The following is a 20,180-nucleotide window of genomic DNA, read 5'->3' on the forward strand; positions in this document are numbered from 1 at the left end:
CATCTGAAATATCTTTATCGGCAATTTACATGTGTTTATACTACCATGTATTCATACAATAACCAGGTACCTATAATAGGGCAGAAAGGGAGAAGACAATCAATAATTGGTAAAATTTGAGACAGCTTTATTTGTTCATTATGTTTGTCATCTGGCATAGCACACAAGAAAGACACATCAAATTAGGCAACAGCCAATTTAAGTGATGAGTGACTCAATAATAGTACTGTCTACTGTGTATGACGGAATAGTTTGTGGTCCATAACATAATATATAGATTTTGCATTTTACTGCTTCCCAATTTCTTACACTTCACCTTTCACGACAGCTAGACAATCAATTTGAAGAAATCCATCAATAGAAAGGACCTTTTTCATTTTTGCAAGCAAAGGATTTGAGATAAGATTTGGAGATTAGATGAGATGATACCGTAGTCAGTATGAAATTTGAAACTAAAGCTAGCTCTTCCAACATTATGCATACAACTTTCATGCTGAGTTCGGTAGAATTTTTTTTTAATCCAAAAATCACGATTTTCGAAAATATAACCAAAAAAATAAGTTTTTTTGAGAATATTATAAAAAAATAGGAAAGGATATTGTAACAACTAAGTTGTGTTACTATCAAGTTACTACCAATCAATCTCACCGTTAGATCGATTATGTTGATCCAACGGTTATATTTATTTCTATCTTTGTATGGTCATGATTTCCTAAATTTAATACTTTATATTTATTTCTACCTTTGTATGGTTATGATTTTCCATATTTAATGTTTTCACTTTAAATATGGAGAATCATAACCATACAAAGATAGAAATAATCAATCTAACAGTGAGATTCATTGGTAGTAACATGGTAGTAACACAACTTGATTGTTACAATATCATTCCCCTAAAAAAATTGGCTTAAAGTTTAGTCTATATTTTTCATTTTCCTGAAAAAGTGAGAATACTACTCTCTGGATGATATTTTTGGATGATATTTTATTTAAATTTTACTCACAAAACAAAATTCACATAAATCTTTTTAAAAAATTTCTACCAAATATAAATAAATTAGATTACCATCCTCGTTTATCCGAAAATCTAAAAATAAATTCCGTATCAAACACCCCCTAACAAATGTAAAAGTAGGTGAGCTTTTTCTTTTATTGGTTACAGAATAGGTGTACTTTGAAAAGTATAATTCTTGTTAATTATCAAAGGTGGACTTTCATAATTCTATGGTTTGAGGATAAAGTTGACAAAAAATAAATAAAGATGTGAGTCTCGTTTCTTTGTGAGAGTGAAAGAATATAAATTATGTTATTTAAAAGGATAAATAATTTTTCCTTCTTTGAAATGTATAAAAGTGAATCACTCTTTCAAAAAAAGAAAAAGAAAAAGTGAATCACACATTTTTCTCAATAATCTTTTTCTTTTAATAGGAAAAGTCAGTTTCAACCTACCTTAATTGTTTTAGTTAAATGTAGCAAGGTGCAGAAAAGAGAGAGAATCTCAGCAAACGATAAAAATTAAATAAAAGAGAGAGAACACAAAGCAAGTCCAGCATATCGCAAGATAATTGCACAACAAGAAATGACTACTCAGCACATGAAATTCTAACTATAAGTTCGTATAAGGGGTGGCAGTGATTGCCATCACACCTTTAGCTGACACAATCAACAGCATTTGGCTTCTTACAATAAAAATAAAAAAGGGGGAATAAATGGAAAAAAGAAAGTACAAATGCCAATCTCTTTACACACATTTATGATCTCATAGGTATCACAAGAAACTAGAGGAGCTACTTTAGGCCTTGTGAGGGGGACACTGAAAGCACTTAGCAAATAACCCAAATGTTTTAACTTGGTGTATGAAATTAAGCATGCTTGCCCATCCTCCCAACCCAAATCCTACCACCAAAACCCATACCACCACAAAGACATTCACAGAGTACAATCCTACCCATCCTCCTAAAATTGATGGTGGTCTCTCCACAGCATTCTGTCAAAGTAAAAAAGAGAGATATATAACTAGGTTGGCACATAAGCACCAAGTAAAAAGCATTGAATAAATGCAACATATTTATAAATATATAAGTTCATGAGATAAGCAATTCTAGGTGTCTAACCTCTCTAGCCGGTGCTGAAGCAAATGTCAACATGTGTGCCAAGGCAGGAATTATGTAAACAGTGAAGCTAACAAGGAGAGATCCAACAGTTGAGTTAATGGGGCCAAAGAAAGGGAATATGATTGCCAGGAACCATATTGGAATCACAACAGGAAGTCTAACCAATGCCCTTTTGAACAAACTCTTGGTTTCATGCACCCCAAGGAATTTCTCCCACACAAAGTATAGAGGTGTGCAAGCAAATCCAAAAGTTATGAACTGCAAAAGGCATCAAATAAAAGAGTCCCTTTAGATGGTGTTGATTACAATTTGCTTTAGTTTCTATTTGAAAATTAATGTAATCTATGTATAAGAAGATTTATGGAATGAAAATGAACCTGATGAATGAGCATGAGAATGACAGCAGTATCTCTGAACCCTGTCCTTGGGAGCAAAGAGAGGGCATTAGAATGGGTGAGAAGCATGTCCCCAAATGCCCAATAGACTGCAGCTGCTGATGGCAATGTTAGGGTCAGCACATATAGCGTTGCAATCAGATATATCATCTTAAACTTCTGTGGCTTCCACATTGCATGCATAATTTCCCTACAATAAATGCCTGTCAGATTCATATATAGCACCTGAAGATGTTGAACTTTTTCTTAAGATATATATAATCCATTTGAAGCACCAATAACAAAAATTAGGACAAAGTTCTCCTTTATTCAGTAATTAAAACAAAACCTTTATAGCTAAAATAAATGAAATGAAGTCCCTTTATGTATGTAATTTTATTCAGCTTTTGAGTCCTCACACTGTAACAGCATGTCCACCGAAAGTATAGAGAATGTTGGTAGCTCCAGTGAAGTAGAGAACCAATTTGGTTGGACCTGAGTGCTTCACCCCCTCAACCTTCAGAAACATATAGATTGAAGAACACGAAATAAGCAACAATATTTCACATATATTGCTTTCATTATATGCTGATGAAGAGGCTTGTAAATTGTGTGAGGCCTTTACCTGTCCATGGGTAAGGGAAGCTATGGTCATGTACCATGCTGTATAAGTGGTCATCATGAGACCCAAGAATGACCAGATTCTGTAATTGTGGAAAGAAGGGATGAACACTGTTGTTGCACAGCAGGCCCCGAAGATGTAAGTCCATGTTCTCTTGTCCAAATTGTCATTTATGTAGTATATGTTACTGAGGCATTTATTATATAAAAACAGTTAGAAAAGAAAAGTTAGCTAATAATGTGCATATGCAGATTATATATAATTCAATATAGTGATCCACTGTCTACCTTGCACATGCAATTAGTTGAATTACTGATCCAAAAAGAAGGAAAGTACAGTTGAAAAAGAGACCGAGATTCCTCCAGTGTTTGCCTAAAAGTCCATCAAGAACTTCAAACCACTACAAACAGTCAAAAGAAACAAGATTAGAAGAAGAATCTAAATTAACCCACTAGGCTTTATTCACAATGATTCATACAAGGACAAGAATATGAAGTAGATAGTAAAATGATAAATATAATCACCTGAATTACATGGTTCCTGAAATCAACCTTCTCTCTCTCCTTTCTGGTTCTGTACTCAACATAAAGGACACTGATAAGGTAAGCAGTCCAGCTTCCCAGAAGTCCATAAAAAAGCTGAAATAAAATTCCAGATAACATCCCCAGTTGTGAAAAGGAATATGGTAATGTCAATAGCACTTGTGCAACCTACAATAAATCCAACAAACAAGTAAATTATGAGACCATTGCCGTACAAATGAAGATTAATTCTGCTTCTGAAAAATAAAATAAAAAAGAATACATAATCAAAGCAATGATGGTTCATAAATAAGTGCCTGATTAGAAGCACAGCTAAACCATGCATCATAGACAGAGCCACCATGCCAGAAGAGCCTAGTTAGTTTGCTACTAGTTGATTTAGAGTCCTCCTCTTCCCTCTCCATTTCTAAGTAATTCCCTGCAACAATAGTTTCAACCTTCTCAGAAGCCATTAATTGTTATCTCCCTTCAAGTGTTGTGGGGGTTAGATAGAAGAAGTGCTTCTTTTTTCACCCTCCTTCACCCTTTCACATTCTTAATCACGCAGCTTCCATTTCCTTATATAAACTTTTTTTGTCAGTAAGGTACTGAATGTGAATGGACCCTTGTGGGGACCTTGCTTAGTTCACATGCAGTAAGCCTTTTTTCCTTAACCATTCGCCATTGTGAAGGTGCAAACTCATCATCAGTTTTGTAGGCTTTGAGGGACCATGGTTAGCTGCAGTGCACGAGCGGGGTGGCCCACCATTGGCCTATTAATCTTTTTCTTTAATCTGAAAGAGCCCATGCACGTTGATTGATCATGAATAATGTAGGTAGCAGCGATAAAAGAGAGAAGTTTCCTGCAGAGGGAGATTAGAAAAAGCTTCGAGTGTGAGTGTTGAACATGTCTTTGTGGGGGAGACTAAGATGGAACGAATCATTGCACTTAAGAAGGGCTTAGTGCTAATCATGATTAGTACCACACGTGTTTCCAACTGGCTTTACTAAAAGAAAATTCTAGCTGAACCCCAATACTTTCTTCTTTTCATTTTCAACTTTTTCGTTAGTTAGCTATTTAGATTATCGTACATTCGAACCATCCAAGTGGTATATGTACTAAGTGCCTTATAAAGTTGCAAGTATTTTGAAAATTTTCAATTTTGCCATTTTCACATAAAAGGAAATTATCTATGGAAAAAAAAAGGGCAAATCTTAGTGCCCGATATTGAGGATAAAGGGGATGGTTGATTGTAAGTGGCACTAGATCCGAATTCTCTGGTGTGAAAAAAAAAAATGACATGATCATATGAAGAGTCATGATCATATAAATATGGATCAATTTTGTTTTTACAAAAAAATTGAATCCCAACTTTCTTTACATGGTAGTATCAGAGCTTGAGGTTCGATCCTCACTGCCCCCACTTTAAAGTGGAAGCACAAAAAAAGGTAATCCAAAGATTGGGCCTGTTGCATAATTCACGCTTCAAGCCAAGAGGGCTCTTGCGTGAGGGGACGTGTTGAGATATATAGTCTCACGTTTGTTGTTGGTTGAAGAGCAACTAACGTAAGAGTTTATAAGACCTTGGACACTCTCACCCTTTGAGCTAGCTTTTGGAGTAGTGTATCCTAAAATTTTTTACAATTGTTTCTTGGACTTGAACTCATTCACAAATCAACTGTAAAAGGACCAAAAATTATTTATTAAAAATTTGACGAAATTTTATACTTTGTTTTGAATCAAAAACACTCATTTCGTCAAATTGCAGTTTTTGATGAATATCTTGAGAGGTTTACAACATTAGTGACTATGGATATCACAATTACGAGGACTTAGGTATGAGATCCTTATCTTCTGGTCAAAAAAGAGATGCAAGAAAAGAAAATGAAAAGAAAGAAAGCATCTTGATATGGGCGGTATATCAGATTTGATTAATAGGTTCAAGATGGCCCAACACTTTCCAAACCATTAGGCCCAGTCCCAGTGAATTGTTGGACCATTGGATTAACTTTTTAAAATTATAACCGTTCACTTTTTCTCTAGATAGAAGTTCAGAACATACATAATTTCTTGTGTGAGTTCTGAACTTTAATTTACTCGATGATTTATGTCAAAGTATTTCCTAGTCATCTTTTCAAAGTTGAAATTTTTTTATAGTTGGTGATTAAAACAAAATGTTATTCTATGGCTCAATGGACTGTATTGGTTGCATATTTTGATTACTCCAAACTATAATGGCCTAATGAACTGAAAATTAAAAGTGAGTTTATTGAACCATAGTTTTTGTAGTAATCAATTATTTCCTTTTCTCTTATAATATTCTTACTGTCAAACTCTATGTGGTAAGTTCCCATCCTATGGGCAATCATTGAATTTAACGCATCAACCAAATGGTTGCCAGTTGCTATTGATCATGAAAAACATCAGAATCATACTTTTTTTGATATACTAGATAGTTACGATACAGCAATCACTTTATTTCAAATTTATAATTGAAGTAATTAAGATCAAAGATTTGGATGGTCATTTTCAGTCAGTGAAACTTGATTTTGATGGTGATGGCATTGATGATAGCCTAATCGTTACTTTAAAAGGAGAAAAATAGTTAGGTTCTTACCCCACCTTGCATATGGAGGCATGAGAGAATGTCACTTCTTTCTTGATTTATGACTCAGATTGCATCGATTGGGGACCAATAAAGAACCAAAAGGTTCAAAGGGGAGGAAATACCCCTCACTTTGACTTTGGTGCTTGCTATACACACATCAACTTTTCCATCCTTATATTTTATGTTATCTTCAATCAGATTATTTTCTTTTGATTGATCTTGGAAAAAAAACCGGGTCTGCCTAGGCATGAGGCACAATTCACTAGATGATAACATTAGTGTGAAATTATCAAATTGCTAAGCGTGGTTAGATAATTAAGAACAGGAAATAATATGATGGTAACTGGTAAGCATTGAGATTTGAAAAATGTTAAACATGGCATGATGAATTGTCAATGTTAATCATCAAAGTACTACTCTCCTTGTGCGTTCGCCGTTAGACATGGACATTGGTGCTCGGGGTCATGGGTCTTCCAGACAAGCAACACTCACTGTAGCATGCACTGTCGTTGGTAGATCCAAAGTGGAGAAGTGCATATACGGAAAAAGAGAGTTTCAAGCTCCAACTCTCATTGGTAATTCGTTAGTGGCGTATCATGGGACCTCTGTTTTAGTTTTAGATACAGATTGTTATACAAAATCTTCTTGTGTATCTCTCCCTACCAAAGTAACATTATTCAAATCCGTGGATAGTCCTTAATACAGGGGGAAAAAAACTATTATTTTTTTTAATAAGGAAAATTATACTTATAATTTATTTTCTTTTATAACTTTTTACAATCGTTTTTATGATTATTGAATCAAAATCAAATCAATCATCACAAAATAATATTAAGTGAGAGTTATTGATTTAATTTTGATATAACAATTATAAAAATGATTGTAAAAGGTTGTAAGTATAACCTATAAAAGAGCAAATTTAACTTTTTGGACTATTTATAATGACATAATGTATTGTTGAGATATAGCACTTATATAATAACTATTTTGATAGATATTGTGCTTTGATTAAAGGCTTATAATTGTGGCCTATGTATTTAGATTCAAGTTCATAACTTACGGTTTCTAATTCAAGTGTTAAGTGCTATGTATATGATATGAATGAAGTATTATATTAGAATTTGATGTATGAGAACTTATGCCATGTTCGATGAATCCTTGAAGGAAAATTGCATGCTAAGCTTTTGGATAATTAGGTATATGTAATTGACATGAGAAATGGCTAATTAGGTGGAAGTGATATCATAACTCATTATACAATAAAACATGGTATTTGTGGTTGCTGTCAATGAAATATTCAATTACTTTGAAGAAGTATTCGATTATTAACAGAAACTATAGGAAATATTATATTTACAATTTCTTTATCATTACATTCACTTTTATGATTATTGAATTAAAATCAAATTAACAGTTATAAAATAATATTAAGTGAAAGTTATTGATTTAATTTTGATCTAACAATCATAAAAATGATTGTAAAATATTTATAAGGGAAAAGAGGTTATAAGTATAATTTTTTTTTTTTTAAATTATCAACCTTTATCACAATTCTTTCTTCTTGGCGCCTTTAACATGCTCAAATTAAATACTTTTGTTATCACTCTACCAATAATTTCGTCATTTCTTGCGTTTCTAGTTTTGGGTTCAATTTTGTTTTTGGTGAGTTGGTCGAACTTGGGCTCGAACGGGCTTCAACTTTGACTATATGGCAATGGGTCATACTAGATTGTTGTTTCGAGGCCTAAATTTATTGATTGATTTGTCTGACGCAAATTTTCTTCGCACCCACCAATTCTCATTTCCGAGGGTCTAAAACGGAAGAAAGTATTTACATACCCCACGTCTATTGAAGTTTGATGTGCATTATTTTAACAATTGATTCATATGCATTTCCTTCAATTTATGGAAAACAATGATTTTGTTCAGGTCTCTTGAGTTATTATCTTTTATCCTTAAACATATTAAGGTTTAGCAAATCTTATAGTACAACCAATAAGATATCATACCGATACCTAACCAAAAATTAAATTAAATAAATAAATAAAAAAACAAGAGGGAAGAAAAACAAAAGAAAATAAACTATATTCGCTAGGGAGCAGTCTTATTAAAAGTATGCCCACACTAATTATGTCGTTTAAAAGGTAAACGACAATTGCGTCAGAAAAACGCTGGAAGAATATCACCAGGGACGGTGTTGAGGGAGAGAGCAGGGAGAGAGAAACAGAGAGGAGAAGTGAAAAAGATGGCGGGTGGTGGAAAGGTTTCGTTCAAAGTGACCCTCACATCCGATCCAAAGCTACCGTTCAAAGTGTATGTCTTTTTTATGTGCTTCTCAAATCTCAACAATTTCCCCTAATTCCTTTTGATCCCTAACCTAATCTTGATTTTATGTTTTTCGTTTCAGGTTTAGCGTTCCAGAGGCTGCACCTTTTACTGCCGTTCTCAAATTCGCTGCCGAAGAATTCAAAGTCCCTCCCCAGACCAGCGCTATTATCACCAACGGTAATTACTTACCCCCTTTTTTTTGGGTTGATCAATCTTTTCCTCTCTTTTTTATTTTATAATAATTAGATTAATGATGTTGCTATTGGTATTGCTAGTTTTAAGATATTCAGAGTATACTGAGACTTTTCTGATTTGGAAATCATAGTTATGATCGTTTGGGGATGGATATTGAATACATGGTGGTGGATGCCTTTCGAAAAAGCTAAGCTAAGATTCACCAGTTATTTTTAACCTGTGGGTTTTGATTTCATTATGGGTTCTTGATGCAACCAAAAACTTTGTGATTATTATGTTAATCAAAACTTTGTAATCTTACTGTTGTAATCCATATAATTTTCTAACTTTTGATGTTGGAATTTAGTTAGTAACCCTTTTTTTTTGCTGTGTTATGTGAATTAGAATAGATTGAATAACACTTATGCTCTATCTAAGATGCTGGTAATATAGTCGAAGTTCACATGATTCGTAGTGGCAACATAGTGATGGGATATCTGATCAACTCAGCTGTTTTGTCCACTTAGATCTTAAATTACAGTCCAATGGGATCTTCCCCCATTCCAAAACGTAAAGAGATCAAATAGATTGAGATTTCATTCGGGCAGTTTGAGAAATTAGTTGTTTGAACTGAGTAGTTGGTGAACCCATTATACGTTGTTACTTTGACATTTGCTGGCACTAAAAAATGTAATTCTGTTTATTAAGAAGGAAAAGGAATATGGGAAAGGTAAGCTAACAATACTAGCATGAACCCAATGAATGCAAAACTGCAAAATTTAAGAGTTTTTTGTGTATGTATATTATTGACTGTCAAATCTTTAACTGTGAAAGCATATCTTGTTATATTAATATCCATCTTTGATTTGCTACATTTCATATTTATTACTTTGTACGCATGCAGATGGTGTTGGCATAAATCCCCAGCAGAGTGCAGGTATGGCAATGCTTTATCATCTGTTTCTTTAACTTATCAATGTGTCATCATATTTCACTCTTCAAATATGATCAATTCTTCTTGTAAAAAAAACTTTTTATAAATAATTATTTCACAAGGAAAAAATAAAACAATGTCGCCCAAACATTTGGGATGGAGTTAATCTGATTAAACTTAATGATATACTTGAAATGGTTATGTTGTGACTGCTTGATGCACATTGTTTGGAGTTGCAATTACGGGTTCCTATAAAAGGATTATATCATAACAATGAATAAAATTATATACTATAGGCTGATGATTGTTGTTATCTTTCATTTTACAAATTGTGTATTTCATTTCTTCAGGTAATGTCTTCCTCAAGCATGGCTCAGAACTACGCCTGATTCCGCGTGATAGGGTTGGGGCCTCTTAGATGTTATGGGATGTCCGAGTGGATATTGACCCTTTTCTTTATATATCTGGACTGCTGTAGCTTCATAGTAAATTCTAAATACTAGTGTTACTGATTTCATATAACTGAGATCAAATGTGTTTTTAACCGATAAGGTTTCTTTGAATAATGATAAATTTTTAGGGAAAATTATGTAGTTTACTGCTGTAGTCCTGTCAGCTTTGAATGAGAGGTAGCTCTTTCCATTGAGCAACTTCCAAGCGCCACCCTTTCTCCAGATGAAAACATAGCAAAAGTGTGATGGAAATTGAGATGAATCAGATCTTTAATACAATATCAATAGTTGAATCTCGAGGCAGTGCCTGTTACTTGTTGATTTGTGTATGAAGAGGAGGATTTATTATTATTATTATTATTATTTTATGTTGGGCCATGCAAAAGTGGTGTATGATTAAAAGACCTTCCGACTCTCAATAATAGTCCATTTATGTGGTTCTCATTTTGTTTCTTTAGAATCGTTATGCATTGGAATCCAGGATCTATGAACTTCCTTTGCTGGTTATTCGTAAGAAGATGGCATATTACTTAATGAAAGTAAATGAAGTGAGGACAGTATGGTCCAGGGAAGCCATAGTCGTGATCGTGTATGTGATGGTCGGTGGGAGAAGTAAACACGCACTTGGGCTGTGTATCCAGCATAAATGGTTCATATGAATCATATCATAAATTGATTCCTTTGCTTTTTGCGCCGGTCCCGTAACATTTATGGACTTTGTCCCCAACAGTTCTTAGTACTTCTAATTTCTAATGGATATAAGATGAGATTGTCCCTAATCAACTTCCACAAGCTTCTATGATACCCAATTAAAGAGCATACGATCTCTCAGTTGTTGAGAGATCTGAAAGCTATTTTAAAATCTAGGTCACACAGTTTGTAATGTATGAAAATATAAAATTAAGTTTATAATTCTTAATTGAAAGTTTTCACTTATTATAGTACTTGTTATAAACAAAAAAACAAGTCATACTATGTAATTAATTTAGCAATCAAATAACATCCTTAATTAACATCTAGTTTCAGGGTAAGTTAATACTTGTAGCAATGACTTAATTTTGAAATGGGTCCTCCCTCTCCTTAAAATTTTTGGAATTGTATGCTTAGGTAGTACTCAGAGTATGTTTGGATCTTCATTTTTTTTAAACTAAAAGCTACTTTTAAACTAAAATTAACAAAAAAAAGAGCTCAAAAAAGTCTAAATGTTATATGGTGATTACATAAAAATTTTAACTTAAAAGCTCAAACCTAATTTCAAGAAAAGCTGATAAGAACTTTTGGTTATTGGTGTTTGGTTTTTTTTTTCATTTATAAAAAAAGCTCTTTTTATTATAAGAGCTTTTGTAAAAACTTGTTTGACCTAATTTCTGCTCTTCAGAAGAAGAGAAATTAAAAAAACAAAATTCCAAACTAGCACTTACTAAACATGTTAGAACAAGAACTATTTAGTGTATTTTCAAAGGGAAAAAAAGTTTGTCCTTTTAAAAAATATAACTTTATGTATTTTATATCTTAATTGTTGATTTCTGTTAATCAACAATTAGGATTTATTGGGTCAAACTTATTAATTAATTCACTTTTATGATTATTGAATTAAAATCAAATTAACAGTTACAAAATAATATTAAGTGAAATTTATTGATTTAATTTTGATCTAACAATCATAAAAATGATTGTAAAATATTTACAAATCACACACTTTTTAAAATCCAATAAATTATAACCGTTGATTGACAAAAATCAACGATTAAGATATAAAATGACACAAAGTTATATCCTTTAAGAGAACAAATATTTCCCCATTTTAAAAAGGGAAAATTTCAAAAAAAAAACCTGTAAGCTTTCTCTAGATTAAAGTTTCTTATTCTCCTTTCTAAAATTTTGAATCCTTTACACTTTTATTTAAAAAAAATTATCATTTACCCCCTAACTTAAAATTTCTTTATCACTTATTTTCCTAATTTAAAAAGTAAGTGATAAAAAAAATTTAAATAAGGGAAATAAATAATTTAAAATTTCAAAAAAAAAGTAAGTAATTCTAAAAAAACTTACGCGGATTTTTGTAAGTTTTTTCTTTTAAAAATGGGATAAGATATTGTGACACCTGTAACGCCCCGTTCTAGAACCGGTTTGTTAACATCGCATTATGATATTAAGCGCAGTTACAATCACATGGGTTCAATTAAAATCCGGATAAATTTTTCATTTTAAAACGTACAGAACTTATAATACCCATTTTCGTGATCATAACCATATTACCTTGCGGAAACAGATAAATTAAGCTTAACATCATGATCATTTTCCATTTTTAAACCATTAATTTACTTCTTGTTTAGTTCAAAACTTCTACTATATTGTAGGTTTCTTCATTAGCTACCCGTGGCTTCAAACCGTGCTCAAATCGGAGCACTGTAGCCCAAGTTAGGACAATTTGAAGCAACACAAGAGAGTGTTGGTCACAGGCCCCGCGCGCTTCAGCGCGCTACCGGGCGCTCAAGCGCGCGCTATCGGGCGCTAAAACACGAGGGGACAGTAAGCCTCCCAACTTTCTGCAGCAAAGGGCGCTTAAGCGCACGCCAGGGCGCTCCAGCGCGCAATCCTGGGCGTTAAGCCCCCACTTGGGCGCTCCAGCGCGAGGAGGCAGAATGCATTGGCACTCGCAGGGGCAGCAGGGCGCTTGGGCGCGCTCCTGGGCGCTTAAGCGCGCTGCCAGGGAATTCCAATTCCCACATTTCTCAAGTCCAAGCCTAGGGGAACATGCATCCCCATTACAAACCCCAATTGTCCATGCCCCAAAACTAAATCCTAGCACTCATCCAACCTCTCCTCATGAGATTTAGCTAGAATTTGGGCAGCATGACCTTTGTTTTCTCATCGTTTACCAGTTTAAACAAAAGGGTACCTAATTGATTTTCAGTCCAACCAATCCAACAACTCAATACATAACAAGCATACATATATTGAATTTCAAGAAGGCATCATTTACATTACATATCCTTTACAAATCATAGAACTTAGCTTACTAAACACTATGATCATTCCCTTGGCTCCCATCAACAAAGGTGTAACCAAAGGCATGAGCATAGGCTAAGTTCATCCAATGAATCAAGATATACAAATGACCATGGGCTTTCAAAATAAAATCCTATACATGTCAACTACACAAGGCATGCATAAACTCAAAAGAAATGCCACATTTCATGCATAATCCAGATATGGCCACTTGCCACCAGAGGCTCCTGCAGCATCCTTACCTGAAAGGGGGTCCCCACAACACGGGGTGAGATATACGAATATATCCAGTAAACCAGGGGTCCTTAGAGCATCTCTCCACCCCACAGTTCCATATCAGTGTAATAGCAATAACAATAATAATGCAGTAAATACATATCTATGCAAAGTGCACTACATCTCCAGGAGAAATCCCCCGAGCTCTCAAGCTGTCCTAAGGAAACTCAGATGCAAATAGTCCTACTGGCCAGCTAACTACCATGTATGATTTACGCATCGTCATGCAACATACCCACATAGGGAAACACCATCCTATGCCACACCAAATGCATACACATACGTATAACAAAGCATTACACTATTTTATTGCATTTATATACACAATCACAACCTCTACCCTTTCAGGGCTTGGTAGAACAGTCAAGGGAATTACACCCAAGGTCCGAAGGCTTACCTCAACGCTTCAGTCGACCTTTGTTCTTCACCAATGTCAACAATACTCTACTCCAAAACCAACACCTACACATGGTGTAATGCAATCAACACATTGCATCCAAGAGTATTTCACAATCAACCATCAAATACTTAATTCAAAACACCACACAAGTGTGAGCTTACCAATTCCAATGAGCTACTCAAGCTCCATAGCTTGTTCAAGCGGTTGATCACTCACGGTCGGTCCAAATGTCTCAATCCTAGACATCATTAGGACACAATCATCAATCAACCAAGCCATACCATTTATCAACAATGCAAGAAATCCAATATCAAGCATCATATTCTTGCCATTTTACAAGTATACTCATTTAGCTATCTAAGCTCATTTTCACCGATTAAATGACATTCCTAGCATTTTCCATAACATGCTCTAAGCTCCATTATTCCTAGAACATAGCTAATTCAACTACATTTAATCAAAATCCCAATTTACTATTCATAAACCCTAACTCATGCAAATTTCAAGGAGTCATGAGGTTCAAGGGTTAGAATCTTACCACCAATGATCACACAACCAAGGATTGATGGCTCCTCAAGCTTCAATGGAGGAAGAAACTCTCAAAACCCCAATTTTCACCAAAGGGACGAATTTTTGAGAGGTAATATCTCTCTCCACAATGCTCCCCACTCAAAACAAAGCTAGGATTATGAAAGAGGAGGAGATTTGGAGTGGTTTAGGCTTTGGAATCACTCAAAATGGTTGAGATTTGCTCCCCCTAGGTTTTCTCTTCCTCTTTTTCCCTCCATCTCCTTCTACTTCCTTTCTTCTTTTCTATTTCTGTCGTCGACGGGGAAATGGGGGGATTTGGGTTCTTTTTGGTTACTTTATCACTTAACATAGGTTAAGTGGTAACATGTGGGTATTGGTTCGTCTATCTACTCAACTCCATTAATTACCAAACTTTACCCAAAAGTCTGGAATATTATTCTAGGAATATTACTATTTTTATTTTTATATTTTGGGCACTTTCACCAGTACCCATTTATACCCCTTAATTTTCACTGAGTACACTTTTTAACTCCAAAGTGACTCAGATTCATTTAATTAAGCCTTATACTTAATTTCACTCACCAAAACATGTTTAATTAATTAATTACACTAGATTTACTAATTAATTAAGTTGGGCTATTATAATCACCCCACCTTTTAGCGATTTTGTCCGCAAAATCAAGAACGTACCTGTCCTTAAACTCAGGATATTGCCGGAGCAGCTCATCTTCCCGCTCCCAAGTGGACTCTTCAGGCGTCCTTCCTTCCCACTGGACTTTCACCATAGGAATAGATTTATTTCTCAGCTTCTTCTCATCTCTTTCGAGTATCTTCAGTGGTCCAACAGGAGTCTTCAAATTCTCCTGGATTTCAACATTATCAGGTTGAACCACATGAGAAGGATCAGCTACATATTTCCTCAGCTGAGAAACATGAAACACATCATGCAAATTTGCCAATTGCGGAGGTAAGGCAAGCTGGTAGGCAACCGGTCCCACCCTACGAAGAATCTGGTAGGGTCCAATAAATCTCGGACTCAGCTTCCTCACTCCAAGGGCTCGTCCCACACCCGTAACCGGTGACAGCTTCAGGAACACATGATCTCCCTCCTCAAACTCTAGAGGTCGATGCTTGAGATCATAGTAACTTTTCTGACGATCCTGAGCCTTTTTCAGACGATCCCTAATCATTTTGATCTGCTCAGTAGTCTCCTGAACAAAATCCAATCCAAACCGCTCTGTGTCTCCAACCTCTGACCAACAAGTAGGTGTCCTACACCTGCGACCATACAAGGCCTCGTAGGGAGCCATACCCAGACTAGCATGAAAACTATTATTATACGAAAACTCAACCAGCGGGAGATATCGATCCCATGCAGTACCCTGCTCCAGGGTGCAAGCCCTCAGCATATCCTCCAACGTCTGAATGGTCCTCTCAGTCTGACCATCCGTCTGTGGGTGATAAGCAGTGCTCAGTCTCAACTGAGTGCCAAGAGCCTCCTGCAATGCTCCCCAGAAGCGAGAAGTGAACTTCGGGTCCCGATCACTAACAATGCTCTCAGGCACCCCATGAAGCCTCACAATCTCCTTCACATATAGCCTAGCCAACCTCTCCGCAGAGAAATCTACCCGAACTGGCAAAAAGTGTGCGGATTTTGTCAATCTATCCACAATCACCCATATAGAATCATAACTAGCCTGTGTTCGCGGCAATCCCACTACGAAATCCATGGAGATACTCTCCCATTTCCATTCAGGAACATCCAGAGGTTGCAACATACCAGAAGGCTTTTGATGCTCAATCTTTACCTTCTGACAAATGAGACACTTAGAGACAAATTCGGCAATATCTTTCTTCATACCAGGCCACCAGAAATTCATCTTTAGGTCCTGATACATCTTTGTAGCTCCCGGATGAACTGTAAAATGACCCTTATGAGCCTCTGTCATCACTTCTTCCGCCAACTGCCTAGGTACAACTACACGACCCTGATATAATAGTATACCCTCATCATTGCAGGATACACCACTCTGACCTTTTAGTCGTCTAGCACTTTCATTTTGCAGCTGGGCTTCTTTGATTCTGGTCATCAGTTCATTTTCAATGCTCGTGATTTCAAAGCCACAAATTTTACATGGAAAGATTTTAGATAATTGAATATCTCTGAACCTCTCTATCACATCATAATCTCTAATCATCATGCTTGATATGCTCACAGATTTACGGCTCAGTGCATCAGCTACAACATTAGCCTTGCCAGGATGATATTTCAATTCAAAATCATAGTCTTTTAGGAACTCGGTCCACCGTCGTTGTCTTATATTCAGCTCCTTTTGATCAAACAAGTATTTCAAACTCTTGTGATCGCTGAATATTGCAAATTGCATTCCATACAAGAAATGCCTCCACTGCTTCAACCCAAAAACAATTGCAGCAAGCTCAAGGTCATGGGTTGGATAATTTTCTTCATGCGGTTTCAATTGCCTCGATACATAAGCTACCACTCGCCTATCTTGCATCAGCACACATCCCAATCCCTTCTTGGAAGCATCGCTGTATAGCTCAAATTCACCTTCCGGGTCGGGAAGTACTAACACCGGAGCGGTCGTCAGTTTCTCCTTAAGGCTCTGAAAGCATTCTTCACATTCTTGTGTCCAAACAAATGGAGTATCCTTCCGGGTCAAACGGGTCAATGGCAACACCATGGCTGAAAATTCTTTAATGAATCTCCGGTAATAACCAGCCAAACCCAGAAAACTTCTTATTTCTGTTACCGTCTTGGGTCTTTCCCAATCAACAACTGCCTCTATCTTGCTAGGATCAACCGCTACTCCCTCAGCAGAGATAACGTGACCCAGAAATTGCACTTGAGAAAGCCAAAACTCACATTTAGAAGGCTTTGCATATAACTGTTTCTCTCTGAGAATTTGCAACACAGTTCTCAAGTGACCTTCATGCTCTTCCTTACTCTTGGAATATATCAGGATATCATCAATAAACACAATCACGAATTGATCCAGAAACGGCTTAAATATGCGATTCATGTAATCCATAAACACCGCAGGAGCATTAGTGAGTCCAAATGGAATTACTTGATACTCATAATGTCCATATCTAGATCAGAAGGCAGTCTTCGGAATATCTTCCTGCCTAATTCGGATTTGATGATAACCCGACCTCAAATCAATCTTTGAGAAAACACCAGCGCCCCTCAACTGATCAAGCAAATCATCTATGCGAGGGAGAGGATACTTGTTTTTAATGGTAACCTTATTCAACTTACGGTAATCAGTGCACAATCTCATGCTACCGTCCTTCTTCTTAACAAATATGACAGGTGCTCCCCACGGGGACACACTAGGCCGGATAAACTGCTTAGCCGAAAGCTCTTCAATATGCTTCTTTAACTCGGCTAGTTCCGGTGGTGACATCCTATACGGAGCCAGAGAGATAGGCCCCACACCAGGCAATAGATCAATCGTGAACTCAATCTCTCTATGAGGCGGAAGTTGTGGAATTTCATCTGGAAACACATCCACAAACTCCCTCACCACGGAAATAATGCCAATCTCCTCATGACTTCCGCCTACTAAACCCCCCACAAAGACATATCCCAATGCCCCGGCCCTCAAAGCCTTTCTAACCTGCAACACAGATAGATATGGGGAAGAACTAGTAGCAGAATCATCAGCATCAAGCACAATCCTTTTACCACAGCAGTCTATCATAGCACAGTTCTTTGACAACCAGTCCATACCCAAGATAACTTGAAGGCTGATCATAGGTAAACAAATAAAATCCAGCACGTAATCTCGGCCTTCATATTTGAATTCGACATCTTTACACAACACGGATATATAACACTCCTCTCCAGTAGCAGTAACCACTTTCATTGGAGGGCGAATGTCATACATTTGCAAATTTAGCCCAACGGCCATAAAATCAGACATACAGGAGTGTGTAGCTCCTGAATCAAACAACACTTCAACATCCATATTATCAATGTAAATTGTACCTTTCACTAAATTCGGAGCCTTCTCCGATTGCTGACGGTCCATGGTATATACTCTACCAACCGTCTGAGACTCTAGCATAGGTTGAACAACAGAGACCGGAACAGCAGTAGCTTGAACTGCCATAGTCCTTGCTTCGTTCTGAGGACACTGCCTGGAGTAGTGACCGGATCTTCCACATTTAAAGAAAATCACCTCACCAGTAGCACATGGACCTCTATGCTCTTTGCCACATCCCTTGCACTTGGGAGGAGGTCCTCTATCAACAAACTTCTTCTGAGTACCGGGTTTTTTGAACAAGTCAAAGGGCTTATTCGCATTCAGCTTCTTGCCTTGCACCTTCCTGTTCTTCCAATAACCTGAGCCCGTTGCTCTATGGGAACTAGGTGCCTGGGCCTCAGAAGACTTCTTGGTTTGGGACACCTTATACACTTCTTCCACTTTCCTACACTGGTTCACAAACCGACTGAACTCTCGGATGTCACAATTTGACATCTTCCGAGACATCTTCTCATTAAGACCCCATTGGAACTTGGAGGTCATTTCAGCCGGAGTGGGTAAGGCTCGCCCATAGTTGGCGTATTTCACCAACTCATTGAATTTTGAGAAGTATTGGTCAATAGACATCGACCCTTGCTTGAGATCGTTGTACTCATTCTGCTTTTGTTCCCTAGCCTCTCTAGGGAAGTAGTTATCCAAGAACAATATCTCGAATAACCGCCATGTGATCTCCCGACCTTCAGCTTCTAATGGCTGCACGGTATTTGTCCACCAATCTTCTGCTTCCTCTTCCAGCATATAAACAGAGTAAGCCAACTTCATTGCGTCAGGGCACCTCATCACCCTGAATATCTTCTCCATCGCTTGGAGCCATTTTGCAGCCGCCATTGGCTCATAACCTCCCTTAAAAGAAGGAGGTTTATGTTTTCGGAAAGCCATCAATCTCCTTTCCTCCATTTCATGATCACCGACATTTTCAACTTGAGGTTGACGAACCTCGGTGTGATGACTCCGACTTCCGGAGTGGTGACTACCCTCACCCTCATTGTTACCCACTCCACCCTCTTCCTGTGAAGGAGGTGGAGAAGGCGTAGCAGTGTGAGGAGGAGGAGTGGGTTGCCGGTTCACGGGCTTAGGACCCCTCAACGTCCTCAACTCAGTCATCATTGCGGCCATGGCAGTCCGCGAGTCTTCATTTGTTTTCATCAGATTTTCATTGGCTTGCCTGCTAGCAGCCAACTCCCTCTGAACGGCCGCAAGAGCTTCAGCCACGGGATCAGGCTGTACGCCCGTTGCCCCACGGCCACTTCTAGGCCTCACAAGAGCAGCCAAAACAGGTTCTGGCTAAGCATTGGTGTTTGATGGTCCGGGGTTGTTTCGGTTCCTCGTCATGTCACTACACATGTTACACAAAGAAGTGAGTTGATCAGGCCCACACTTAGTGATCACAAATGCAATAATCATAAAGAGTACTAAAACAACTATAAAGCATCAAACACAAGCATACTCATCAATAGCTAACAGTTATTCCCGACGAAACTGCTCTGATACCATAAAATGTAACGCCCCGTTTTAGAACCGGTTTGTTAACATCGCATTATGATATTAAGCGCAGTTACAATCACATGGGTTCAATTAAAATCCGGATAAATTTTTCATTTTAAAACGTACAGAACTTATAATACCCATTTTCGTGATCATAACCATATTACCTTGCGGAAACAGATAAATTAAGCTTAACATCATGATCATTTTCCATTTTTAAACCATTAATTTACTTCTTGTTTAGTTCAAAACTTCTACTATATTGTAGGTTTCTT

At 36.8% G+C, this 20,180-nt stretch overlaps 2 protein-coding genes across 2 annotated transcripts; one reads left to right on the forward strand and one right to left on the reverse strand.

Moving 5' to 3' along the window:
- Positions 1–1,680: 1,680 nt before the first annotated feature.
- Positions 1,681–4,104, reverse strand: LOC133298989 (auxin transporter-like protein 3). Its single transcript, XM_061498378.1, has 8 exons — positions 3,949–4,104; positions 3,635–3,820; positions 3,398–3,510; positions 3,114–3,297; positions 2,908–3,005; positions 2,492–2,699; positions 2,115–2,372; positions 1,681–1,987 (listed from the first exon to the last, which is right to left on the reverse strand). Exons 1-8 carry the CDS (start codon positions 4,102–4,104, stop codon positions 1,793–1,795), a joined length of 1,398 nt encoding a protein of 465 aa, XP_061354362.1. The 3' UTR covers positions 1,681–1,792.
- Positions 4,105–8,372: 4,268 nt separating this feature from the next.
- Positions 8,373–10,553, forward strand: LOC133299077 (ubiquitin-fold modifier 1). The gene is made up of 4 exons (XM_061498501.1): positions 8,373–8,553; positions 8,648–8,745; positions 9,647–9,679; positions 10,027–10,553. Exons 1-4 carry the CDS (start codon positions 8,486–8,488, stop codon positions 10,092–10,094), a joined length of 267 nt encoding a protein of 88 aa, XP_061354485.1. The 5' UTR covers positions 8,373–8,485; the 3' UTR covers positions 10,095–10,553.
- Positions 10,554–20,180: the final 9,627 nt, after the last annotated feature.

Source organism: Gastrolobium bilobum, unplaced genomic scaffold (genome assembly GCF_033153095.1).
Source record: "Gastrolobium bilobum isolate Gb01-03AN ecotype WA unplaced genomic scaffold, APGP_CSIRO_Gbil_v1 utg3919, whole genome shotgun sequence".
In the NCBI taxonomy this organism is placed as follows: Eukaryota; Viridiplantae; Streptophyta; class Magnoliopsida; order Fabales; family Fabaceae; genus Gastrolobium; species Gastrolobium bilobum.